The sequence below is a fragment of the Synchiropus splendidus genome, chromosome 1, assembly GCF_027744825.2.
Source record: "Synchiropus splendidus isolate RoL2022-P1 chromosome 1, RoL_Sspl_1.0, whole genome shotgun sequence".
NCBI lineage: Eukaryota > Metazoa > Chordata > Actinopteri > Syngnathiformes > Callionymidae > Synchiropus > Synchiropus splendidus.
Genome location: NC_071334.1, coordinates 25,770,411 through 25,797,157, shown reverse-complemented (window position 1 = coordinate 25,797,157; position 26,747 = coordinate 25,770,411). Strand labels below are relative to the sequence as shown.

At 43.9% G+C, this 26,747-nt stretch overlaps 3 protein-coding genes across 4 annotated transcripts in view; 1 reads left to right on the top strand and 2 right to left on the bottom strand.

Moving 5' to 3' along the window:
• Positions 1-110: 110 nt before the first annotated feature.
• On the top strand, positions 111-12,052 carry snx11 (sorting nexin 11). The gene is made up of 7 exons (XM_053855193.1): positions 111-4,041; positions 4,796-4,835; positions 5,485-5,571; positions 7,881-7,981; positions 8,357-8,452; positions 8,529-8,756; positions 8,830-12,052. Exons 2-7 carry the CDS (start codon positions 4,812-4,814, stop codon positions 9,620-9,622), a joined length of 1,329 nt encoding a protein of 442 aa, XP_053711168.1. The 5' UTR covers positions 111-4,041; positions 4,796-4,811; the 3' UTR covers positions 9,623-12,052.
• Positions 296-3,169, bottom strand: cbx1b (chromobox homolog 1b (HP1 beta homolog Drosophila)). The gene is made up of 6 exons (XM_053855227.1): positions 2,966-3,169; positions 1,938-2,019; positions 1,578-1,794; positions 1,345-1,495; positions 860-954; positions 296-795 (listed from the first exon to the last, which is right to left on the bottom strand). Exons 1-6 carry the CDS (start codon positions 3,152-3,154, stop codon positions 654-656), a joined length of 876 nt encoding a protein of 291 aa, XP_053711202.1. The 5' UTR covers positions 3,155-3,169; the 3' UTR covers positions 296-653.
• Positions 11,537-26,747, bottom strand: part of skap1 (src kinase associated phosphoprotein 1) — a 39,274-nt gene continuing 24,063 nt past the window's right edge. For both annotated transcript variants that reach the window (XM_053855205.1, XM_053855215.1), the window contains 4 exons: positions 26,573-26,671; positions 22,547-22,600; positions 22,304-22,401; positions 11,537-12,404 (listed from right to left, as the gene is read on the bottom strand). In XM_053855205.1, the coding sequence (XP_053711180.1) occupies positions 12,312-12,404; positions 22,304-22,401; positions 22,547-22,600; positions 26,573-26,671 (344 nt within the window). In that variant the 3' untranslated portion in view covers positions 11,537-12,311. The remainder of the gene's footprint in view (positions 12,405-22,303; positions 22,402-22,546; positions 22,601-26,572; positions 26,672-26,747) is intronic.

Sequence of the window (26,747 nt, the reverse complement as noted above, 5' to 3'; positions counted from 1 at the left end):
ATTCATGCCCTTTGTGGGTTCTCCTTAGGAATAGTTGCAATGTTCACGTCAATCTTCATCGAGCGGATCACGCAGGCCTTCACTCAACTGCTGTCGCTGGGTCATCTGCAGTCGGTACAAGTTTCTGCAGACGAACGCCTGAAATGAGCTGCGATGCAGCACATGATAAAGGTTTGTCACAATTGGCTGGTCACTGTGATTCAAATGAGGACAGAAAAACAAATTGAACTTAGGTGAGTGTTGATCAGTCTACAAAAAACTAGTCTGGAATTAGTCAAAAAGGAAAGAGCAAAACAATAGTAACTAAAAGGTTTATTCTCCAAAACGGACAAGCAAGACAGGAAATGCACAACGTTCACAAAATATCACTGAGAAGTCCATAACTGCACAACAAGCATAGTGATGATGAAGATGAACAGTTCTGCCCTCGAAAGGCACAAAGTAATAAAACATGGCACATTGAAAGAATAAAACCACAAAAATCAAAATGAACCGTCAGATCACTGCTTTTTCTGGCTGCACAAATGAGACCTGTTCATTCAGATATATCCTTATGATGCTACACCAAAAGTCCAAAAGCATCTTGCTTGCTCACGCCTGCCATCAAAAAAGTACAACAAACTCTAAAAAGTCAGCCTTATTCTGGCCCTGTGCTAGTTCTTGTCATCCTTTTTCTCATCTTCGGTGGGGTACGAGTGCCAGGTAAGTCGCTCCTCATAGAATGAGATGACCACCTGCGGACATTTGACGTTTGCTTCCTTTGCTGGTACCAGATCTGCCTCGTCTGAATTTTTCCTGTAAAACAAAAGCTTTAGAAAAGTTTCCTTTTGTCTTAAGATAGCCAAGGTGGCGTACAAACCATTTCATGAGGAACATGAGCTCTCCTGTGGAATCTGTGGCTCCAATTATTCGCTCTGGATCCAGACCCCTCGCAAAGCCCCGTAACTTCTCAGTCTGACGGCCAAGGAAGCAAATGTGAATCAATATGTAATGGAAGCAAACCTCTTGTGTGGTTGTTAAGAGATGTTTGCATGTTCGCCCCCACAGGTCTCTCTGTGTGACATTCTTAGTCTCACCTGAGATGTTCATGTAAATGGAAAGTGAATTTGGACTTCATCTAGTGCCCTGTGGTGTCACCACAGTATTATGGCAACAAACATTATATTCTGTGGTACTTCATTTCCCCATCCAAATTGCAGCTTTCATGTGTGTGGGCAGATTTTTGCGGGCTTTGTGATATAAGAGCAGATGACTGGGAGTCAGACGAGGTCGTGAGCTGGTGACCATGACAGTGCTCTTATGTTAAATCATAGTTGCAACTTTTGCTTTGAAAGCATGACTCACATCATCTTTTTTCCTCTTTGCTTTGCTTTCGTCTCCGTCTGCATCGCCCCCCGTTCTTTTTCTGTCGTGTGCCGTCTTCTGGGACTGCAGGAACTCTGCGATCAGATCGGGGCAGTCCAGGTTGTCCTCGGGTTCCCACGTGTTGTCTTCACTACGAGAGTGCGAGAAGATTGTGTTTATGATTCCATAGCCATTTTTTTTATGAAGACCACTTCACAGACAATAGTACTTACTTCGAGAATCCTTTCCACTTGAGCAGGTACTCCACTCTCCCCTTCACCACCCGCCGATTTAGGACCTTTTCCACTACATATTCTTCTTCCTCCTCTTCCTCCTCTGCTACTGCTGCCACTGTGGCTGGTGCCGATGGAGCTGCTGCTGCTGCTGCTGCTGCTGCTGCCACAACGTCATCCGGCTTCTTGTCTTTCTCCACTGTCGCCATTTTGCTCTCTGACGGGACAGTAAAACTGATCAGCAAGTTGACAAAGTCAGCGAATAATCCAACATGGCAGCTATTGAGTTTCTGCCTGTAAGCGTTGGTCCACACATGGCACAAGTGATGCAAAATTTGAGGAAGTAATGACGTGCAGAACCTTCTGTGACAGGGGCAGCATCGTTGGGGGGCTCAGTAGTCAGGCTCATACTCATCAGGGAGACCCGGGGACCAGCGGTGTTCTGGTCAAGAGTGTGGGAGCAGAGTGGGAGTAAGTAGAAGAAGGAGAAGAGAGCATTGGTAACGTTTGTTATTGGCACACATGGGTAACACCGAGGCACAGAAAGTGATCTGGTTTTGTGTTCTCGAGTATGACTGAGCTTTCGTGTTTGATTTGGACTCAGACTCTCACATCACCACCACCATGCTACCTGTGATATTGCACATCCACACAAAGAAGCAGATGAAAATAAACTTGGATGTGAATGGAGTGGAAATATCGTTTTGAATGACATAACATTAAATAATTCAATCTATCTAATTCTGTACATTAAAATACATTTTTTTTTTGTTTTTGTGCTTATAGACGAGACCAAACCACTGAAACATTCACGTCTATATTCTGTATTAAACACGATTCGCAGATATTTAAAAACGAATCCATGAACATAGACGCGTAGAAAATACAGCATTAGCAACCGCACAGACTATTTAACATGAGTCTTGATGACGACAAATCAGAAAAGCAGGACAATCGCACATGTCCGATGCATCATACATAAACACACGGGGGCGTTTTATTATCCAGTACAAATTAGCTACACCTAGGCAATGGAGACGAACAAGGCGGGCAACGTGCATGAAGTGTTGACTTGGTGTTTACAACGATTCTGCGATGCTTAAATGTCATCAGTAAAATGGTAAATAAAACATGACAAAAGGCGAGAGGTAAACACAACGTGAAGCTAACGGCTAATGGCAACCTTCTCCCTATTGATTCAGAGCGCATTGCTACATTTTTACCAACTGATTATAACGATCGTCGGCTCCCGTTACTGTTTTTGCACCATAAACTAAATACAGATTTTCATCTGGAGATGACTGGATCGATAATAATGAGCTACCTGTGCTAACGGCTAGCAAACATCGCAGTACGTTTGAATGGAGGAGGGAAGCCAGAAAACTCACCGGTGAAATGTATTTTTCAAATATCCACCTCAGCCAAGATTGTGCACAATGCGTGTATAAATATTCTAATAACGTGCTTGTGTGGATTTTATTGTGAGTCGTCGTTACGTTTCCGCCCCTTCGTCTGATAGTGAGAAGAAAAGGGGAATGTGATGCGTTCACGGACCGCCACACAGATGCGAGTGGCATGTGGATAGACAAGTCGTCATGTTTTCGGCGATCGATGCGGTGGTTACATGATTAGTAGATCTGCTATTCGATCACCTTTCTCAAATGCAGACGACCGAGCCGTGCCAAACCCTCGATAAGCATAATAACACGATTAAAGACGAGTAAACTGATAATGGAGCTGTCATAATATGAACAACATTTAATTTGGTCTTTTTTCTGGGTCTGGTCGCATTTTTCATAATCAACAAGTTGTGTTTCACGTCAATAAACACGTTTCACTTTCAATCCATTTAATATCGCATATCAGAATGTATTGACATAAGAACAACCCACCATTGGGCACTAAACGCAACAGCCGTCAGGTATGCTTGAGGAATGTAATAAATAATCTGAGAAACCGTTGGGAACCCACATTTGCAAGAACCCTGAGTATAAAGGACACCATGTAAGATCTATTTGATTTCATTTAACAGTCACAAGAGATATTGATATTAGTTGCGCAAATCACATATAAATGTATGCAAATATGTTTGTGTTGTCATTGTGAAATATTGTTTAAAAAATAGTTACAAGAATGGGGAAATCACATAAAAATGATAAAACATAAATGATCGAATATATAGACCTCTTGAATAAAGCTCCCTGAACGGTTTTGAAATCGCAGAATATGTACTGTATGTATGCGCATGCGCTGCCTAAGAATAACATGACGCTGTGACGTCGCCACACCGGCTGGTCAACAGCACCGCCCTGGACTTGCGAAATGAAGAAAGCAGTGACACCCGGGAGCGAGACGGACGGAGGGCAGCCGAGGGTTTTCGGTCGGACAGAGCGCACGCAGGCCACCAAGTGCCCTGCACCACGGTCTGACGGAGAATTGAGCAACCGACTGTGAATACGTGAAAGTGAGTAGTTTTACTCGCGCCGAGAGTTAGCATGTTGCTAAGTAGTGACGGTAGGGTGGCTTCTTGTTGGGACGGTCTAAGCTATATTACGTTTATTTTTGGTTATTTTGGCTTCAGTTGAGGCAGTCAAAACGTTCCATACATAGCTATAGATGATACCACTCCTCCTACAATTAAGTGACGTTTGTTTTTATTAGTATTTTTAACTCAACATTTTAGTTTAAAAGACGTTGCTGTCATTTATCTCATTATTGAATTAGCTTTGACTCTACTGTGTTTATTAATATTGTCGTTTCTACCGAGTTAAATTGTAATTGTTGGAAGACACGTTGTCACTTGAGGTCTTCCAGTCAGGAATAACTAGGTTTCTGCCGAAATGTCACTAAATCTGTTAATATTTTTCCTTGGTATGTCCCCACACAAGCTTGCTCAGCTTCTCGTCCTCCTCCCATCGCTGCACTGTTCACTCACAGAGGTGTTAACATTCACGAACAAAGCTTGAACGACGCATCTGACTGTCAATAGTGAAAACAGTTGGTGATATTCTTATCAGTTACTGTTGGGGGGAGTTTGGATTGGACTGTCCAGAGTATTACTTTCCCGGATCATTGCTGGTACAAGTATTATGACATTAAGAAGTATGAGCATGAAGAGTGTTTTAAAGAACAGGGGGAGTTAAATCTCTGGCAAACTCAGTCTTGGCTTTCATCAGCTCTCACTGACTCCATGTTTTTTGTGTAACTTATCTTCACAGTGCAGCTCCAGATAGAATGATCCAGAACCACCAAGACGATGTAAGTAGCTTAAAGACCCCTTCAGTATTGAGGGGTTTTTTTGTGTCACAACGTCAAATGCTTGTTCGTTCTACATGATGCAAACATTTTGATTGACACGCCAGTTCTGACTATCAGACTGTCAAACAATGCACCTCATGACTTCACACGGTCTATGAATTTGTGATGTCACAGCTTTAACCAAAACTTAAAAGTGCAGATTCTTGTCAATTATTTTTTTTAATCCAATATTTAGTTTTCGTCTCATAACGTCGCAATAGTTGACTGTTTATTTCATCTTGTACTACCTTTCAATGTTGTCACATATTTTTCCCAATTTCCTTGCACAATATTAATTTCAGCAATATTATCTGAGCCTCCTTATTTACATTTTAAGTGTCACTGATGAAGCCCCAAATGTATGTATGAAGCCAGTGTTATAAGGTGTCTCTATCATTCTGCTTTGCCTATCTGCAGTGTTTCAGATCACATGTGAAAATAAATGTCACGCCACAGTTTCTCTTGCGCACAAAAAGCAAATAAGGAACTTCTCGTGCAGACAAAAGTGGTTGCTTTGACAACGCCGTAATCTAGATATTTGTCAGCACTTTTTAAGCAGCCACACAGCAGGGTTTGGCGTTGGACACGTTCATCTGTTTGTTCTTCTCAGGAGTTTGTGGCAGTCCGAGTGCAGGACCCTCGCATTCAAAATGAAGGCTCCTGGAATTCATTTGTGGATTACAAAATATTCCTGCATGTGAGTATCTACTGGGATTGTTGTCACTTTTTTGGTCTTAAATCGCAGCGATCAATGTGGGTCACCAGATGCCGCCATATACCGGCATAATCTGGCGGCCAAGCTACAGTCGATAATCGTGCCTCCATTTTTTCATGTTTTGCAAACGCCCAGACGCCCTCCTAGCTAAAAGCCTGGTTAGAGTGCTGCTCTAGTCTCTAAGTAACAGGTGTCTGTGTCAGAGTTGTCCAATCAGACATGTTTGCTCGGGAATGCACATGTCAGCTCTAATGTTTCCATGCTGTCAAGTCAGTGTTGACTCATGAAATTGACTCAGGGTCTTGTGAGTACACATGATGTGGTATGGATGTTTGTGTCCCATCAGTGGCGCCTTACATTCTGGAATTGTTGTGCAGCATTTGTCGTCACGATGGAACACGTTTTTTCAAATGTCACGTCCTCTGACTGTGGTTGTGTCACAACTTGATGTGACTCTCTACCGTGACAGTAAGATTGTCACGCCACAGAGATATAAATGATGTTGTGATGGTTCCCTTTTTTAAAAAGGGGTGTTCCAACTACAGAGAAATCACACTCCTCAGCCTCCATGGCAAGGTCTACTATAAGGTTCTGGAGAAGAGGGTTGGATCGATTGTTAAACCTTGGATTCAGGATGAACAATGCGGGTTCCATCCTGGCCGTGGAACTATGGACCAACTCTTTACTCTCTCAACAGCTCTCGGAGGTGCCTGGGAGTACAACCTGCCAGTCTACATGTGCTTTGTGGACTTGGAGAAGGCGTATGACCGAGTGCTCAGGAGAAGTTGTGGGAGGTGCTTCAGGAGTATGGGGTGTGAGGCTGTCTATTGGGGGCCATAAAATCTCTATTCCTGGAGCGGGAGTTGTGTCCGGATCCTTGGGTGCAAGTCCTGTGTGTTTCCAGTGTGGGTTGGTCTATGCCAGTGTTGTGCTTTGTCTCTAATCCTGTTTTTGGTTGATGTGGAGGGGGAGGAGGTTTGCAGTTTGGTGGCCTGAAGATCCATCACTGCTATCACTGATGATTTGGTTCTCATGGCTTCATCACAGTTTGACCTTCAAGTCTCGCTGAATCTGTTTGCATGAGTGTGAAGCAGCTGGGATGAGGATTGGCACCTCTAAGTCTGAGGCCATGGTTCTTAACCGGAAAAGGGCGTATTGCTCTCACCGGGTGACGAATGAGTTCCTACGTCGTGTGGAGAAGTTTAAGTATCTTGAGGTCTTGTTCTCGAGTCGTGGGGCTAAGGGATTTGGATTTGGTTGGTGAATTGACGCGGCAGGGGTGTTGCAGTCGCTCTACCACACTGTTGTGTCTAAGAGAGAGGTGGGCCAAAAGGCAAAGCTCTTCATCCTGACCCTGACCTTTGGTCATGAGCTGTGACTAAAGGATTGTAAAAAATAATGCACTAATTATGTCTGCAATTAATGAATTGCCATTAACGCGATGATTTGACACCCCTAGTTTTTTGTGTCGGCATTTGTCGTATTCAGTAGTATTTGGGACGCGGCCCTGATGACTGATTTATAACAGCTCCACGTGTTCCACTCATCTCTGCGCAATGGGTCAGGAGAAGTTCACATTTGAGGAGATGTCAGAGAAATCAGACTTGTGGCGTGTCATTGACTGTGTTTGTCACACACTCCGGCACAAACCCGTCATGTGATGTTCTTCACTATCTCACCAGTCCTCACCGGTGATCCAGAGAGCACGTCCTGACAGTACTGAATGAATGGTTCTACTTCCTGTCCTCATCCGATTGTAACACGTCTGTTCAAACGGAACCCTTCAGTGGCTCTGCACCTGGAGACACTGGTGGTTTGGTTGGAATTAGAACAATATGAGTTGCTGACGTTCAGAGGAGACCAACGCTGCATGTTAAGAGCATCTCTGCTGCTGCATGCAACTGGTCAGTGTTATGTTTAGTCATGATTATGTAAACGTGTTGGGCCCGTTTGCTGTTGTCAGTCGTCAGTGAAATTTCAGTTTTGTAAGATGCTGGTTTTATTGATCTTGAGACGTCTATACTTTCTGTTGTGAAATGTATTGATGAGGCAACTCTTTTGATCACTGGAGTGAGAGCATGTCCCTCCAACTGCCTTAATCTGTGGTACGCCGCACCAGACAGGCCTCGAGTGTTTGACTTGTCATGAACATCTCAGCTGTAGCGTTAAAAAAAGGTCAGATGAAGGGATGAATGAAAGTTTTTGTTCTCCTAAAACAGTTGCTGATGATCTTATCTAGTCTTCTCTAGCTTATGACGTACAGTGTGTTAAAAACGCTTTGTTGTTACCAGACCAACAGTAAAGCCTTCACTGCCAAGACGTCGTGTGTGCGCCGACGCTACAGCGAGTTTGTGTGGCTCAAGAGGAAGCTGCAGAAGAACGCTGGCTTAGTGTGAGTAGAGACTATATGGAACTCATTCTTTAAGTGTTTGACTCATGAAGACTCACAGTCCTTCTAGTGATAAAAAGCATCTGTGTTTATTCTGTTTAACTAAAAATATTTGTTTATTTTTCACTTTTTGCTGAATCTGGATGACTATTTTTCACATCTTTTCATTATTTATTGTGTACCCGGTCTTTTTTAAAGAATGTTACTTCTTTTCATTTGATCCTACTTTTCTTGTGCTCTTCGATATTATTGTACGATAAAGAATGTTCTTTGGTATGGTGTCAAGTATTTTAAGACAACAAACCGCTTCCTTAGTGAGATTTCTGTTTTGGCCTTCTGTTTTTTGTAGACTGACAGTGTTTACCTTGGTCTTCACAGGCCTGTCCCAGACCTGCCGGGCAAGTCCTTCTTCTCCTTCAGTAATGAGGATTTTCTGGAGCGCAGACGCCAGGGCCTCCAGGTCTTCTTGGACAAGTAAGTCTGCATGTGAGCTGTGGTTCAGGTGGATGGCTAACCTTGGAAATCACTGATGCAACCTTGTGTGTTTCAGGGTGGTGAACATGACAGTGTGTCTGTCCGACAGTCAGCTCCACCTCTTCTTGCAGACTCAGCTGCCCATCACTCACATCCAGGACTGCGTGCAGGGTCACACCCCGTTCACGGTGACAGACGCCATCCTCACGTACGCCTCCTCCAACCGTGGCTATGCTCAAGCTCAGGAGGACCCCACGAAGGAGTCAGAGAAGAGCCTGACCATTTCCTACGAGTCCATGGACAGGTACGGGATCAGGGGTCGTCATTACCACGGTGCCTTTTACCAACTCTGACTCTCGTGCCTTCGTGTCCCTCAGCCCTCTACCTCACCAGCAGCTCTCCAAGTCCACGTTAAATCCAGACCTGTTTGCCCGCGGGGACTCTGACCCCCTCGCCAGTTTACTGACGAGCCGTGACAGAGACACAACTGAGCTGCAGCACATGAAGACGCCCAAAGTCCAAGTCCTGCAGACCAGCACCCATCTGGAGGCTGTGGTGGAGAACTGTCGGCCTTTGGAGTTCTTTCTGGGTGACCAGGACTTCTCCAGGGAAACTCAGCAGACTGGCCAGCAAATCCAGACTCCTGTGGAGGTGCACTTGCCTGCGGGACTGGAGGAAGACATGAACTTGATGCAACAAGTCGATCTAGGCGAGTGTGTGGACTCGACTGAAGGCAGGTGCGACGTTGCAATGACAGATTCCGTCCCGAGTCTAGAGCCCGTTGTTCAGGTTGGTGGTGACGAAGACGGTCCCAACAGTGAGAGCCGGGACGCGTGTAGCCACTCTCTGGCGTCCTCCAATGACAGCATCATTAAAGTCAGCGAGGAGGAGGAGGAGAGTCTGGTTGATGACTCTGAAAGCTGCTTGAGGAGATCTTCTCAGGACAACGGGGTCCAGTGGTCAGAGGTGGACAGCAGCAGCAGCAAGATCCTCCAGCTCCAGCTCAACGGTGGGCCCGCTGAGGAAGACACCAAGGACCTGAGTAACTCTCTGGACTTGACCTTTGCTGACGATAATTGTGATTTTAGAGTTTTAGGGAGGAGCTCAGCTGCTGGGTCAGCAGAATTGAACTGTGGGGAGGAGGTGCAGGAAGTGGAAGTGATGTCTTAAGTAAGTAAGAAGAAGCTGTTCCTCACGCTCTCACTAACATCCACGCGAATGGGTCAAATTAACCTACAGTAGGTGACGTGGGCTGCGTGGCCGCTTGGCTCTTGCTCTGGGTTTAGTTTTGACTTCTTGTCCTTTTATTCGACTAAGTCACGAATGGGCACTCAATGAGTGTTGAATTGTAGAGGCAACATGTAGGTACCCTTTGCTAAAAAAAAAAAAAAAAAAACAACCTAAGATCGCAACTATGGGTCAAGGGTCCAAGTTGAGAGTTGTCAGAGATGAGTGATGGTCCACTGCCGCCATCTTGTGGCTGATCTTGGTACTTGCTCCTTGTTTTTTTTCCTCTGACAGCGCTTTCATTTTCATGTTCACATATACTGCAGACTTGTCAGCGCTTTACAATAACAGAAAAATGTGTCTAATCTGTAATGTGTCAGAACATTTGCTCTTCATCATGTGGAAAAACGGCTTGACACAAATCTATGTGATCATTTAAATTCACAAAACTCAAGCACAGACCAGACGAGGAGTCAAATCTGAACTGACAGAAATCAGATGAGTGGATTTCGTCTCTGCAAAGAGAGTTGGGGGAAACGTGTTCGTTGTGTGGGTCAGGGAACTGCTTACCTTCTTTATGTTGTAGGATTTTTAAATTGCACAATGGTTTTATGTGTTTGGCTTTTTGGTTGAGGATGACTGTGTGGTTTCCAATTCAACCTATTTTTATATTTAAGTTACACCCAGAAAACCTGTGTAACTCGTGTATAGTACATGGTAAACAGTTACAGCCTATAATGGTCTTGTAGGGTTTCATTTTCCCATTGAATACTTTGTTCATTTTTTCTTTTGATAGATTTCCTCAGTCAGCTGCAGAAATCTACAAGATGCTTTATAGAAATATATTTTATCATCATAATGGCCCATTTCTGTGATGCATGACTGTCATTCACACAACCTCATGGACATTTAATTTTGGTTGAAGTTTAATAAACTGATTCCAAACTTCATTTTCTGTGGAGGAACATTGAACATTAGCAGCAGGAGTTCCTCACGTGGGGCTTTTGTGTCACTGATTCCCCCCGTCCCTTTTTCGAAAATGGTAAATACAATGATTCACCTTAGCAAACTCGCTGAAGCCTTATTTATCGATATTTGACCCCGACCTTTGCAGCTGATTTCATGTTGGTGCGATGCTGCCCTCTAGTGTCGGAGTGACAGCACTATTTCTGACTCCGCGTCTTGTAGCAGCATTCTATCTACGCAACCTTCAGATCTGAGGTTTTACATCAGGTCGACCTGAATGAAAGAAGGCCTCATTTAATAGGAGAACTTGTTCATGCTCTTAAGGGGGGCCCGGTTATGCAGGTAATTTCTATATATTTCTGAGGCGCCTGTCTCACAGGGAGAGAAGAGCAGTAAAGAGCACTGAAGTGAAAACCATGTTAGTATTGTTTAGCTATCTCAAGGGGTGATGCGCTGCCACCTGATGGCTACGTGCAGGTACTGCGGCATTTTCACCTGATACCGTCTGAGACGACCATCGATGCAGGCGCCATGTAAACGGCTACACTTTTTTCAGTAAATGTAGCCAAGGGAAGCTAAAGGTCACACTGTTCATGCGGGCTGTCTATTCTAGTTATGTAAAGGAACATAGGAATCTGCAAAATGGAGCCTTGATGCTAGCGCCATATTTGTTAGTTTTTAAAAAAGCAAATTAATCTGTGCTCGAACTTAACCATGCATTGTAATGACGCTTCATGTTAATAACACTAATGGAGTTTCCATCCACCTGTACTTTTCAGATTTTCACTCATAAACATGAATAGAAATTCAGTTTTTGCTGTGGGAACAGGTTTTGTGTGTAAACAATGACGGCGCAGCCCCGTCTGCCTCTGCTCTCTCCCTGAAAGACGCCACTTCACTGCAATACTGCCGCACTGCACATTAGTGTACATTCTGCTGCAACTCTTCAGGTTAATGACAACAGTAACACAAAAGCTCCCACTGAACAATTGTGGCGCGCTTCAGACGAAGCCAGTCACAAACAGAAGTTTCATATTCCGTTTATTTTCTCAAACCACAATCAAACATGAACAAGTAGAATTTGAATTCAAGCTCGCTGTGTGTGTGCATGAAGCATGTGACCACAGCGCTGCTCAGAGCTGCCGTCCCGGGACACTCATCTCTCTGACTAGTCATGAAGGCTTCGTCTGGTAAACAGCGGATCTGTGTGGACGCCACGCACTTTTTTTGAAACCGGCATGGAAAATGATCAGCTGGCAAAATGTGAGGCTCCTTGCTGGTGTAGATAAATGCTATTCTAGATGGGAAACAGCAAAGTCTGTCATTTGTTTTGTGGCAGGCAGACGCTCTCTGATGACATCATCTCATGGCGCACTCTCCTCTCAATGATCGTAAAACAATACCAGATGCAAACAGGCAAAAAGTTGCATTTTCTCTTTTGGCCAAATTTACTAAATTCGCAAAAAACGCACTGGGATGGTAACCATATTACTGTAGATTACTCTACAAATATAGAAAAGCATCCTAGCGCCCCTTTAATTCATTTCTCACAATCCCAAACTCATGAACAATGCAGCTAAATTAATGTTTTAATTTGAGGAAAACAATCTTTTTCTCTCAAATTGTTGTTGAGACACGTCGGTCCACAAGTGACGAGCCCATGATGTCACAGGATGAAGGCCGGCTGCAAGAAATCCTTGGGGACGATTCCCACTTTGCCATTGAGCTCTCCAACCCACCAGCCGTGGTAGTTCAACTCCTGTGAACAAACAAAGCAGCAGTGGAGTCAGCCTCTTCATTCACATTCTTCTGTTTTTATAAGAAAAAAAAAATACATATTTGAGCTGCTATGGATCAATGGATGGATGGAAAGATGATGACTTTTGAAGATGGATGGATGAAAGAATGAACGGATGACTGATAGCAGCATTAGTGCCTGAGCGATGGAAGGACAGAGGATGGATGAATAAAAAAATAACTGATGGAGGTAGATGCATGGCTCAAAGAGATGGAAAGATGATAGGATGGTGGCTTGAAGACTGGAAGAATAAAGGGAAAAGAGAAAAGAATAAAAAGATGTGGAAGAAAAGACAGGCAGCAGGGATGAAGGACAACTGGATGGTGGCAAGTACAGGTGAAAGGGCGAAAGACATCTGATGATATTTCCTTCACGCCAAGAGAATGAGCTTCAGAGGAGGGGAGAGACAGACGGAGGGGGGAGTGGGGGGCACAGCAGGACTGTTTCTGGTCCCTGGGGGGCGTCGTGGTTCCACGCGTTTATTTATGTCCCGGCTCCATCTGTGACTGGCTCCGGATCCTCGCAGGGAAAAGGTCTTTTGGACGACGAGCTCTAATACGCCGCTCGCCGACGGCGCAGAGTCTGTCAGGCGTGTAGAGTCCATCTCTGCCCGAGCGGGTTCATCCAGAGTCCACCTGCTGTGGCGGGACACTCAGAGAGATGCCGCTAAATTACCCAAATGACAGAAACTGCCGCTCTCCATTTTCTCCTCCGTCTGCTTCTCACACGTTCAACTGTTTCAGCGCAATCGCGAGGAGTTTCACACCGGAGCAGGACGGGCGAGGAGATGAACCATCACCTGATCTGAAAACCGCACTCTCCGGAACACACTCCCCAATATGCAGTGGAGTCATATCCAAGCCATCAACATCAAGGAATGCAGCTCCACTATTCATCAGAGAGTTGAAACACAAAGACAAACAAACATGGGTTTGTCCACTTGTGTCAAAGTTCTTCATCTCAAGGACGCTGTTTCAGTTCCAAAGTCTCTTCAACTCTTATGTTTAAAAAACAAGTCAATACTCAATCATAAAATGTTCCTTTGTGTTAAATATTTCAAGCTCACACACACCTGAGCAAAACGCCTGAACAATGAACATGTTTCCACCGACAGCAGAAACAGCGCCGCACGGTGGCAGTGGACGTACCGACTCTTTGACCTCCTGGTGACTCCGCCGCTGTGCGAGAGCCGGGGAATGAGCGGAGGGGCGGGGCCAGCACTGGGGCGGGGGAGTTACCATGACAACACCTGCAGTGTACCGGCGCAATCGTTTATTTACCACTCAGGGGGCTGGCTAATGGCAGCGCTCTGATGGGCCCATCGCTCACGCTGCCGGCCGCGGCTGCAGACTGACAGGCCAGCCTGAAGCCGGGAGACGGCCAGGAGGCCCAACCCCAGTCACAGCCCCGCTCCTTCCTGGAGTAAACAGAGCAGTCCGGGGAGATCAGCCGCGTCCTCGTCTCCGCCGCCACATGCGCTTCACGTTCCCCGACTCGCTAATAAGCCCGACACATGAGGAATCTCTGCCCGGCCACCAGCTGACTAGCCCGGGCCTTGGGCGTGATGGAGCACAGGAAGTCTCTCATTGCCCTGCTGCTGAACCCGCCGCCTGGGTGTTACAATCTCTCCCCTCCGCCTCCCCCCTTACCCTTGATTCCACTCGCATCCTCTTGTTTTCCTCCTCCTCTACATAGTCATCAGCTCCACTGCAGACTCTCCATCACTGCGCAGCTAACAAAGAAACATGGCAGACCTCCAGCCTGATCCGTAACCTGCAATCAGGTTAGCAGCGCCGGCCTCCACCCCTCAGCCAGGTGGCCTCCAACCATGACACCTGCTCATCAGGCGTCCTCGCAACAGTCCAGATCCCAGGCAGCACCCTGGGACCAAACATTTTCAATGACAAATAAAAAATAATAATGAAAAACACCCATTTCAGTGAATCATCCTTGTTTCGAACAGAATGAATCTTTTTTTTAGGAGTTTATGGCTATAAAGGAGGGTCAGTCTTTCCGCCACAGCTTTATTCATTTTATTGAAAAAAACAAACCTAATATATAAAAAGCAATAATAACTCCTTAAACAAATATTTCTGAAATTGTGAGAGTCAGTCATAATGGAAAAGTCTGCTCTCTTAAATTCTCACTTTTTACTTTTCAACTAAGTAGAGGAAGGGAACTGATGTTCACTCAACTGTGTTTTAATCCACCTTTCATTGAGAATGTGGATGTGACCCAGGATGGCTGATATGTTGAAGACAGAGTTAAACCAGGGGCGGGCAATGAAAGTCCTAAGGGGCCAGGTTATATACTGTGACCGTGGAGAGGAGGGCAAGTGAAAAATGAAAATAAAATTTAAAAAAAAGTGATTAGACTTTAAAAATGCACAGAAAATGTTGGTTTGTTGTGTTTTATTTGATCTAAACCATATTCAGTTTAAATATTCTCAATGTGTCTCATATTTCAAAATCTACTTTCAAGTCTGATGTATTTCAAGGGACAAGAAACACTCCTAAAACAGTCAACGGAAAAGACAAATAAAAAGTAAAAAAATAAAACAAGGAATTTATGTTTCAGTTGGACCATAATGAACAAAAAAAAAAACAATGCACAAATGTCACATTCCGACGTGATCAGTTTTACAGTTTGACTCCAGGAGGGCCACAGTCAAAGGGCTGCATTTGGCCACACTTTGCCTGAGTTAAACTGACTCTTAACAATTTCAAGATTGTAACCGCTGACGTTGATCTAGCAAAGTACATCATTCACTTTGAGCCTTTTGATCGAGGCTGTGTGAAGGTGTGACACTTCAATTTGATTTGAACTCTTTGGGAGGAAGGAATCGAGTTAAAACAAAACAAAAGGTTCCACACACTATTCAGTCACACTGAAATCCATGCGACACCAAAACTGCTGTAACTGGCTCTAAGTGGCTGGTACAGCGAGTATGAGAGCGCGCGTCTGAGCGACTCTAAGGTGAGCAGGCGGGAGCGTCTGACCAGGCGCGTGTGGAAAGTGTTTCCTCAGTAAGGTTGACTGATGGATGCTCCTCTGATCCTGGCCGGGCTTTTCATTAAAGCCTGGTCCTCCACCAGGAAAGATGACGGAGAGCGCTGGACTGGCAAGATTTAATAAGAAAGAGAAAAAGCCAAGTCCCGCCCGGGACCACGCGCGGCTCCTCCACTTAATAGCAATTTAAAGTGGATTTGCCGGCGAGTGTCTGTAATGATGACTGTTTACGCCGCCCCTCGTTTATAATAATTAAGCAGAATGGATTGGGGGTGCAGTTCTGGACGATTGGCCGCGGCTGAGTAATGACCTACTGTAGTTGACCGGGGATTGACCGCTGCCTCCTGCGTGACCCCAGACCCCAGACTCACCCCCTGCTTCTTTGGGTGGTAAATAGGATGTCTTGTGCTGTCCGTGGTGTCTATGGCCACAAAAGCGGTCAGGGGTCTGTTCATGGGGGGGTGAAGGTGGAGGAGGGGGGGCAGGAGAGAAGAAAAGGATGGGCCTCCTCCCACTCTTGTGTTGTCTCGTTTTCTTGACTTTTCCCATCTGATTGTTCGCCCCCTTTTTCCTTTTCTTGCGCCGCTTTTCGAGGGCGTGACCTCTGGGTCAAACCTCCGTGAAGAGAACCCGGCGTCTCCCCAGGACGCGCGCGGACCGCTAACTCCTCTGATCGCCCAGCAACACTCCGCTCGTATTAGATGTGCTTTTCTTTATTGACCTGACGTTTCTGAACACCGCCACCAGGTGTCACTGCCGTCCGCGCTCTCATCTCACCGGTCATAGTTTAGGAGGAGAATCTGATTGGCTGAACGCCCCGCCTCCCACTCTCTCTCTCACCCTCTCTCTCTCTCTCTCTCTCTCTCTCTCTCTCTCTCTCTCTCTCTCTCTCTCTCGCTCCTCAGTGATGGAGCGGGGTGAGGCGGGAACCGGGGTTCGGTCCGACCCTGGACACGTCATAAATCCGGTCCCACTCCATCCCTGCGATCCTCGGGAGCCAGGGGAACACAGGAATGTGACAGCTGACCCGTGGAGTCCTGTCTTCTCATTCAGAAGATAGATTTTAAAGACAATAAGCTGCAAGAATTTGGCAAACGTCGCAGACACTGCCGAGGGTTCGTCCATACCGACGGTTTCACGATGAAATGATCAAACACATACAAATCAATGTTGAAACTGAGAATGAAACGTGTATCAGAAATGATGCTCATAAAATGTGTGGGTTCTAAATGGTCCGAATCCGTGACGGTATTAATCCTTTATGTTGGGAATGACGTCACAAATTTAATCTTACATATTATACTTATTAGCCAAAAGTAAAGAAACTCACAGACTGACTTTTAAAAAAATGTATATTTCTATGCCTCAAACTATTCAGACAACGTTTTCAATAGCAAAACATGCATTTATGTGTCATATTTACATCATCACTTGTTCATCATAATCACTAAATAAACGTCTGGTGCTTGTGTACTTGTCTATAGTTTCCAGATTTGTACTGGTATTGGGAAGTGAGCATGTTTTCAGTGACAATAAACAGCCTACATTTTTACTAAGTGTGGAAGCAGAAGTAACATTTACCAGTTATATTTTGCACTGTAATCTTATTAAATAGTAATATATTGATTTCTTCAATTTATTTGTCAGCGAGAATGGAATGAAAAACCTCTTTTTTTAATGTTATTTATTTTTCATTACATGTGGTTTCTATTTTCCTTTTCCGTCCAGCTGCATTGCATTTCCACAGCAAAACTGATCAAACTGATTTTCAGTCAAAACTGTTTGTATTTAACATAGTAAGTTGTCTACAGACAAGTGATTTTGTTTTGTCATTGTAAATGAACAGGATGTCTTTTCGGAGACACTCCATTTTTAACTGACGCTGTTTGAAGTCCTGAAAATTCAATTGTGACTCTGTGAGTAAAGTTTTCACGTGTGCTACCATTAACGGCTTCTTCTAAAGAAAGTACCTGAAATTGTACTTTCTATTTATGCGACACATGCTGCGTATATATTTTGTGGGCAATTGAAGAGACAGTCAAAGGTGCAGCTAACAATATATTTGTGATAGCACGCCTAACAATACTCACACGTATGTCTTGTTTCTGTTATTGTTAAGTCAATTTAAACAGTGGTCAGCATGTAAGTAAACAATTTACTTTTTATAATTTAACTCTGCATATTTTACAAGATCAATGCGAGGGGTACTCGGGCGGAGGTCTTAGCCACCAGTGAGTGCCAGGGAAGAGGATCGACACATAGCCGCACCGCCGGAAAAATGCAAGCTTTCTGAAATGAAACGCCAACGGAAAAATAAAGAGACAAATTCGACGGCGTGTTTCCACCTCATGCATCAGCGTGCTGAGCATCGCTATCCCGCTGAAGCCCGCAAGATTAATTTTCTTGAACTAATGGAATTCATATGAGTTGTGAGCTTCCTAATTTATTTACTTTGTCGGTGATACGTGGAACAAGACACACACACACACACAGGGACCAGGGAGGAGGCGAAAAATACACTCAAATACAGTAAAAATGCGACCACTTTACAGTAAGTGAGGGATCAATAATGAGGGATGAGCGTTCTTGATACAATCGGCATGTTCTCCTCAGTTCACTGCCATATGACACCGCGCCTGTGGCCATCCCATTCCACACTCCAGCAGTCAATCACATCCCAGCTTTAAAAATAACAGTTTGTTAGCGCCATTGATTTAGCACTTAAAGCTTGTCCTTATTACCTTGTAATTATGGTCAGTGTTGACATAACAGCAGCGACATGAGGGCCTCCCACCCTCAGAGAGAATTTATGGGGCCTGCTTTTATTACGGCCATTCCGTGTGTCTGGGTCCCCCAGTTAAGCCACGGACTTGAGCTGGAGCCAAGGGTCCGTATTTCATTCACGCAGGTCAGGGTTCTCCGGAACACCCCCCCCTACATATGAAACAAAACACACGACACACGACGGGGAAAACCCTCCCTCGGGGGGGTCGTTAAAATAAATAGCCGATTACAGGCAATAATCCAAATAATGGCATTCATGAAGGGGGAATGTGACGGCGTCAGGACGTAGGATGGGACACAAGCCGACGTGTCACTAACAACCAAACACTCCAGAGAACAGTTAAATAATTTACAGGCGGACTTTAAATCCATTACACGGCCGTTGGAGGACTCGGTGATGGCGTGTCAGTTTTTACGACTGCAGCTTAAAGCTCCACAAAACAAGAATGATCGCTGTCATTTTTATGGCGAGGTACAACAAGCATGTCTTCCTTCGGACCTGCACGACGCTCCATCCCGCACCACTGGGGTGTCTACGCCGAGGTAACCCTCGCTTGATAGCGGACAGATTTAGAGATGACTGAAGTCGGCACATGTTCAGAACCTCTCACTACGGGATCTTCAAGACACACCATTAAACCCAACTGAGTGTATAAATGTAGTGTGGAATTGCAGAAAAAATACTCAGGATACCAAACAATTGTAAGACTACCCGACCACCAGGAAGAAGTTGTATGAGTAGCACTGAATTTGGGTCACACACTGAAGGTGACATCATTGTATCTTCTGTTGTCCAGTTCATACCGTTGCAAGGTGCAGCCCTGGGGGCCACATAGGACCTTCCACCAGTGTCGATGAACCTCAGCTTTCTCCAGGATTTCATGTTATTTTTTTTATTATTTGAATTTAGAATTATTATTTGAGCACTATTTTGTGAAACATTTCAAATTTTCTTTTTCCACAATAACTTTGACTGTCCTGTTATTAATTAAAAAAAAAGATTAATATTGACAAAGACGTGAGTAAGGTTGAAAATGATTAAATTACTAATAACATCTTGATACAAACAACCTATTGAAGCAGAAGTTATTTGTATTTTGTTAAGTGTGTAAAGCACCAGTGTACTCGAATTTATCACAAAGTTTTGTATTACTGACATTCAAGTTACTAACTTTTGGGAGCTTCAGGTATTAAAGCAGTTTTATGGAATAAATGTGTGTGTTACTCCGCTAAGCATTTATGATATAATTCCCATTCTGCTGGTGAGAAGATAGATGAAGGCAAAATAAAAACAAGAAACTATTTGTACAACTTGATTTTCCTCCCAGGGTGGGAACCTTTTACCTTATCTAAGGTCAGGGTGAAGCCGAAATGTGAGCCCTACATGTGATCCGTAACACTGATCTGTAACACAAAGCCCGAGCCTCTTTGTTTCTGCAAGTGCGGCGTCTTTGTCATCCTCCGGTGAAAAATGCACAAAGCTGTTTTGACATTTTCCGCTATCAACTATTCACACACCGACTGGCAGCACTGCCGTCACATTTGTCTGCTGCTGCCAAGAGAAGCTGGATTTTAGGTCCATCTTCTGCAGGGGGGAGACACTTCACCGGGGCCGCGTCCAAACAAAGGCAGTAAGAAACTGAATTAATGCCGCCAACTAAAAATGTTCCTCGGTCGCTGACGGTCATGATCCAATGAGTGTGTGATCATGGTTTTGGTCTGCAGCCTAAAATATTAGTGCGTCTGAAGCCATGCTGCGGTGTGTTTCTGTGCCACTGAAGAACTACCCTCCCTGTCAGAGCCATGTTGGAAGCGTTATTTGGCGACTCTTCTGAGGTTTTTTTTATTCATCCATCCGCTCAGGAAGTAAAGGTGATTAAAGATCCAGAAGTGCAGCGTTTGATCATTTCTTCTATCTCTCACACGTAATTACTAATTTGTAAATGAGTGAATTTGCGGTGATTTCCTCCTCCCTCTGTTGTGCACACAATTTCGTCTAAACACTGATCAGGATGTTTCAATTTGGATTGGACCAATGGCAGCAGACTGGGAGTTGTTCCCCGTGCGGCACTGAGTAGCAGAGTCCAAATTGCCAGCCATTGGTTTCCAGCAGGGTGGCTTTTTTCGCTGGCTAACACTCTGCGTGGCGCTCGAATGTGGCCATAAAAATGGCGCTAATGGATGGAGGGCGAGGAGCAGGACGACTTCACCTGCCGTTTGTGTCAAACAGAAAGGAAACGCCTCGCATGGCTGCCTGCTCAATTAACCCCGGTGATGATGGCAGCGTAATGAACAGCGGCACCACCGCACAAGGCACACTTCACCCTGGTGGTCCGCAAATAGATGCTGCTGGTGTTGGGGATCGGCAAATGTGGAGGCTGAGAACGCAAGGATGCAGGTGCACACATCAGATTAATAAGCCGTGATTGATCCGATGCATCAGAAGACTGGTGAAATGCAAACATGATGCTAAAGAAAAAGTTATTCCTCTGAACAGATGCTCCGTAGACCCACGGCGGCACTGACTTCTTTGCTTTGCACAGCAAAATGTCATGTCCCGCACCATTAACTGCACCAGTTGGCTTGAAGGAAACGCCTCAACATCCACTTGACCACATGTGACCTCATCGCTGAGTCACAGCTTTTCTCCTTCATTGGACCACTGCCACAAAGCTACTGACCACTGCAGATGGCAAACGGGTTTGCGTGTGTAAATGAGTTGTTTTTTTAGGTGTGTTTGTATTGTCAGTGTGATGTGGTGTATGCGTCTTAACAGTAAGTATTTTGATGAAGTTTCACGCCATATATGCCTCTTTATATGCTTTGTGTGTCTCTACAGTAGTTGTTCTTGGACATGTGCTCTGAAAACGTAAGTCCATATGTGACAAAGCATGGATCAATAATTGTATACGTCTATCGCATTTTTGGCACATTAAAGTGTCTATCAATATTGTTTACATAAATAATTCTGCAGATCGTTTACTGCGAATTGCATCATTAGTCTTTGATTGTGTGCACACTTGTGTGTGTGTTTGTGTGTCACTTGTGGGGACTAATTCTTGACAAAAAAAAAAAAACTATCCTTGTGAGGAACTCATGCCAATGTGGGGACCATTTTACTGGACCCCACAAATGGATCATTATAATCGGGTTTCAGTTTGGTTCAGAGTCCTGGTTGAGGTTAGCCAGGAGTTTTGGATGGTTAGGTTAAGGATGAGAGGCTGGGGAAGGCATTTTGTCAATGAAAGGTCCTCACAAAATTAGCGAAACAAGCGGTCGTGTGTGTGTGTGTGTGTGCACGCGTGTGTCTCGCATTACATTAGGCTGAACTCAGTGAAATGAATGACATTGTTTCTGCTCAGCAAAGTCCGTGCACTCACGCAGACTTGACTGGCCTGACGACACAGGAGTTATTGAAATGCTATTTTTTCCTGTACACAATTGCATTATTATTATTTTTTTTTTTTTTTATTGCAAGGAACCTCACCACAGTGAAGTCAAGTGATATGAGCAAAAGTGCACATTTGGCTTTAAACACTGTATTTTTCACAATGACTACCTCATCTAGGGAAGAATAAAGGTAATCTAATCTAATCTAATCTAATCTAATCTAATCTAATCTAATCTAATCTAATCTAATCTACGTCCGTTTCATGACCGGTGACCTGAAGACCTCCCCACAGCAGATGGCAGTGTTTACACTTTAGTGTTTCGCCGGCTGTTTTCCAACAGACCAGGGACAGTAAAAGTCAACTACTGATTCCCACAGAAAGGAACCAAATCCGCAGCCAATGTAATGGAGGAGTGGAGAAGTTAGACTCCAGGCTGATGTGCTTTTAAAAAGTTTTCACGCTGTCATTCACTGTATGTCCAAGTTTGCCACCCTGATTTACACGCTAGGATTGTAATTGAATAGCCTCATTGTGATCAGTCCTAAGCGGCGGGTGATGTGAGCGCCGGCGTCATCTGTTAGCCGTAATCTCCTGTTATCTCTGCTGAAGTCATGTGTACAAGCGCTGGTCCCGCGGGGCCCATGAAGCAGCTCTGCTGCTGCTAATAACGCTGACCTTGCTAATGATGCGGATGAGGTCTCCTCTGCTGAAGGCCAGCTCGTCCAGCTCGTCCGCCTGGCAGTCCCACAAACACTGGTAGTAGCTGGCATAATCTGATGACCACGCAAGAGGAAGCAAGAGGCACACGTTAGATAACAAAAAGGACCTGACGCTGTTTTTCCACATTAAAAGGTGAGTCACGGTAAAAAGGCAGTGAATCAGGCTCAGGACTGCAGAGTAGTGTATCTGGGTACTGACCTGGCGTGACTGCCACCTCACTGCTCTCCTCTGCTGCTGCAGCCGGAAAATCCTCTTTTAGACAGACAAATGGAGAAATAGCAACTGAATTAGCCACACAAGCATTTGCAAAAAATATGATGAGAAATTCAACCATATATCAAAATAAATTACGTAATAAACAATAAAGCACATCGAATCAAAACCAACTAAAAAAGTAAACAAACTATAAATAAGATGATATATTAAAATAAATGTAATTTAAAAAATGTCAGGTTAAAAAACATTTAACCCCTCAATAAATGAAGTGACGGAAAAAAAGTATTACATTTTTAACTCGAGACAAATACTAAATTGTCTTCCAAAGAATATAAAATTAAAAAAAGATAAAATAAACCATTCATTTATACCTTTCACAACAAACAATTAAACAAAACTTACATTTTAACATGATACACAATATTGAAAAATATATAGTTAAACACTTAAACATAAAATGTTATCAAAATGTAAGTTACATTATTATTATTACAGTTGACAGCTAAACTGAACTTTTTCTCTCAATATTTTCATGACGGTATTGCATAATTTGGAAAGGCTTCATTGTCATGTCCCACATGAGCCACATACATCACCATTTGTCATGCTTGAATCCAAACTAGAATTTTCCATATGAGATATACAGTACATTTAAGAAATAATCCCTTTTTTTCTTCGCTGAAAATACAAATGTATGTTTTTTAGAACAAGTTCAGAAGTTCACTGAGGATTCATTCATCGACATCTAGTTGTATTCACATACAAAGGAATATGATTATATATACACATACATATACATATATATACATTATACAGTATATATATAGCAGATTGAATGTCCCTCGTGAAGGTGGTTGTCTCCATTAACAACATTTAAAAAAGATTTTGAAAGAAAATGTAAACTTTTAAGGAATCAGTCCCTAGTACAGATAAAGCAGAGTGAGGGAGTGGGATTTGTGTGGAGGGGCGTGGCACCTGCTGGTCTGAGACATGACACACTGATACCCCTGCCCTCTGCCTTCCACATCCATCGTCCACAACAGCCAGCTGACAGCAACGCCACCACCCAGCAACACTATCCAGCTTCCAGCACAACCTGCGCCTTTGCTTCCAGGAACAGCACACACTCACACACACGCACACACACTAAGCCCCTCAGCACCGTGTCGGCGCTGAAAGTTTCCCGATCTTCCTTCTCCTCACCAGACCTGTGAGTGACGGCGTTTCAGGCACAAATTATTCTTCCAAATCATCTGTGAAAACTCATTTCTCAGTTTGTTTGCCAAACATTTGCGGAGGAGCTTCCTCCAGCCGAGAGACCGCGGCTGCAGACCAATGCTTTTCACATCAAACAGATTTAATTTTCCACTCAATAAAATCAGTCATCAGCACCGGAGGCAGTCACCCTGTCGCTCGCCACTGCTGAGCTATGATCAGCATCCCATCCCACCTAAAACATCCTAGCAAGGCTGCATTCTATTCAAAACACTGTCGACGCTACCACTAATTATTTTCCCCCACACTTATTGAAATCTGCACTTTGTGAGGAAGAATTTCAAGTTCAAGGTGAAAGGAGAGAACGTCATTTTGTTCATTTTATGACAAATTTGACGAGTCAGCACTAGGTTACTTCCTAGTCCACGCCATACTACACTCAATCTGTCGATTTATTTGGTGAAATATCTAGACACTAGTTCTGTCATTTCTTCAGTTGGTGACGTATTACATTTTGCTCTGTCAAGATTCAAGATTTCATTTGTCTTTTGTATATGGTACATACACACAAGGAGATGTGTTGATGCTGACAAGCAGCGCAGCTCAAAACCAAAAAGAGTCATCGGAAAATGATAAATATATAACCTGTGTAACAAATAAAAATAAAGCATGTCCCGCAATAATGAATCCACTGGGGATTTATCGGAGACAAACTGGTTGATTTTCAGGCGGCTTTTAGGGTCGGTAATAGGGCATGTGATGAGTTACCAAATCAATTATTCAAGGGGTCACGGGGTCATTTCCTACGTCAACCACTGGGTTGAGTGCAGGTAATTGTGAATGTTAATCACTGTGTTTTTGTCTTTAAGTTGCTCTCAGTACGTAGTTACTGGCCCGTCTAAACTTAAACCAGCTGTCGAGGGACAACTAAACTGGAATATGAAAACCACAAATGTAAATCATAACCATAAATAAACAACTCCCACTAACTCAAAGCAAAACCTGAATAAATAGCCATCAAATTATGAACAAAGCACAAATAGCTGCATGGTATATTGTGTATGTGCGTACTGCTTATGTAAAACCCGATGCAGTCCTGTTAGGTATTTATCAGATCAGAGCCCTGATCAAGAATTATTCCACGACAATCGGAGGGCAGGGGCTGCCGATGCGTTTGATTGATAACTGACGGGGTGAGAAAGTGAAGGAAAGAGCGCCACCCGATACGCCATCTGTGGTCAGAATCTGTGCCTCTTCCCAGATGGCTTTGAACGCCGGCGTGACAGTTTGAAGAGTGATCCGGCTCTCACCAGTGATTTGGGCAAAGGTAATGTAGCCAGTGAGTGAAACCCAATCTTGATGTATCTTATTTAATAGAGAGAGTGATGGACGACGGGCCGGAGAAGATCCGATCTCGCCTTTTGTCCTTCTTGGGGCCTTGTAGCCGCCCAGACACATGGGACTGCCGTGTGACCTGCTTCAGGGGTCTCGCCACATTCTCTATTAAATTCCTATCAAAGATCAGGCATGAACTTGTGTGTGTGCCCTGAGCCGCGACTTTTAAACTTCACGACGGTTGCTAGGCAATTTGAAGCCAGAGCGGCTCGGACAGAGTGGAATTGAAGGCGATTTGTTGCCTGGCAACATTAGCTAATTGGACGTTCCATGACAGAGGATTTGGTGCTGCCGATTTAAACAACAACCGTAACTCTAAAAGCTCATAGTGGAAGAAGAGAGCCATTTCATTCTGTGTACCGAGACAGCTTCAGCACTTGCAAGGTATTTTAGAAACAGCATGAAGTCGGCTTGTTAGGACGACCAAGTCGATGTGTTGCAAGGCCTTTATTATTGGTCATGAAAGTACGAAGATGACAAACGCCAAAGCTTTGATACTATCTCACGCCCCATTTTTACAAAGAGGTCACAGCAGTTATGACGAACATTCTTTATAGAAACTTGCGTAACATTTTACGATGATGACTGCTCTCACCAGCAGAGGAAAATGGGCTTCGTAATGCTTCTGCTTATGATGTTATTTTCCTCCTATTAGAGCAAGAAACAATATGGCCATGTTCTCTTAACCCAGACAGTGATTCATTTTCATTTATCTATGCTACTTTCCATTTGGTAATTGATTCGTGATATTTATGCATAACATGCTAATACATGTTTTCTTCTGTTGCAGCCCTTTAATTTCACTTTTAATACTCTTCTACACAATTAATCACCTTTTCACTAGCAATGACCTGTCATTACATTACATGGTTTACAATAAATTATTTGGTATTCTGCAGTTGTTCAAAAGTATTGATCCATAAAATAATATGATAATGATGATTAATATCTACTTCATCTGTATTTTCGTATAAATCCACAAGGATTTACTAGGCTGTAAATCCATCAAACATCAATGCATTCATTATTTTTTATTACAAGAAGAATGTTGAATCAAATTGCCACCATACAATAGAAGGTCGAAAGGTGACACAACAGCCATGAATCAGCTCATAATTTTTTTATTCATCATTTTTGTATAGCTTTTTTTACACTATATATTATTTCTTTTAAAATTTTTGTGATATGTTGTGTACAGAGCATGTTACGAACACAATTTCCCTTGGGATTAATGAAGTTTTTCTCATTCTGATTCTGATGAAATTGTGGCAGAGATATGTAATATTCCATATTTCATCATCTTAAAACTCTTCTTTTAAGTCCAAAGGTTGCATCAATATTTTCATACTGGCCCATGTGCTGGCTGTGGCTTCTGCATGTTAGCGTGCGAGCTGTTACCTGGCATTGACTCGTAGATATCCTCCTCAATGTCATCATAGTCTTCCTCCAGCTCCTCGCTCTCATCATCATCAACGGGAATGAAGCTGGAGCTGAGATCTGGCGGAGGAGAGACGCAGCATTAGCGCCGAAGATGAAGCGCAGCGTGGAACAAAAGACACACTCGTGCATTCAA

Bases quoted from the DNA above. Each gene is read 5' to 3' on its own strand.
- cbx1b (XM_053855227.1), bottom strand. From the start codon at position 3,154: ATGCCACTCGCATCTGTGTGGCGGTCCGTGAACGCATCACATTCCCCT. The intron at 2,020-2,965 runs GTGAGTTTTCTG...ACTCTTGACCAG, and splicing joins TTGAAAAATACATTTCACCG to AACACCGCTGGTCCCCGGGT. The intron at 796-859 runs GTTTGTACGCCA...TTTGTTTTACAG, and splicing joins CTCATGTTCCTCATGAAATG to GAAAAATTCAGACGAGGCAG.
- snx11 (XM_053855193.1), top strand. From the start codon at position 4,812: ATGATCCAGAACCACCAAGACGAT. The intron at 4,836-5,484 runs GTAAGTAGCTTA...TGTTCTTCTCAG, and splicing joins TCCAGAACCACCAAGACGAT to GAGTTTGTGGCAGTCCGAGT. The intron at 5,572-7,880 runs GTGAGTATCTAC...TGTTGTTACCAG, and splicing joins ATTACAAAATATTCCTGCAT to ACCAACAGTAAAGCCTTCAC.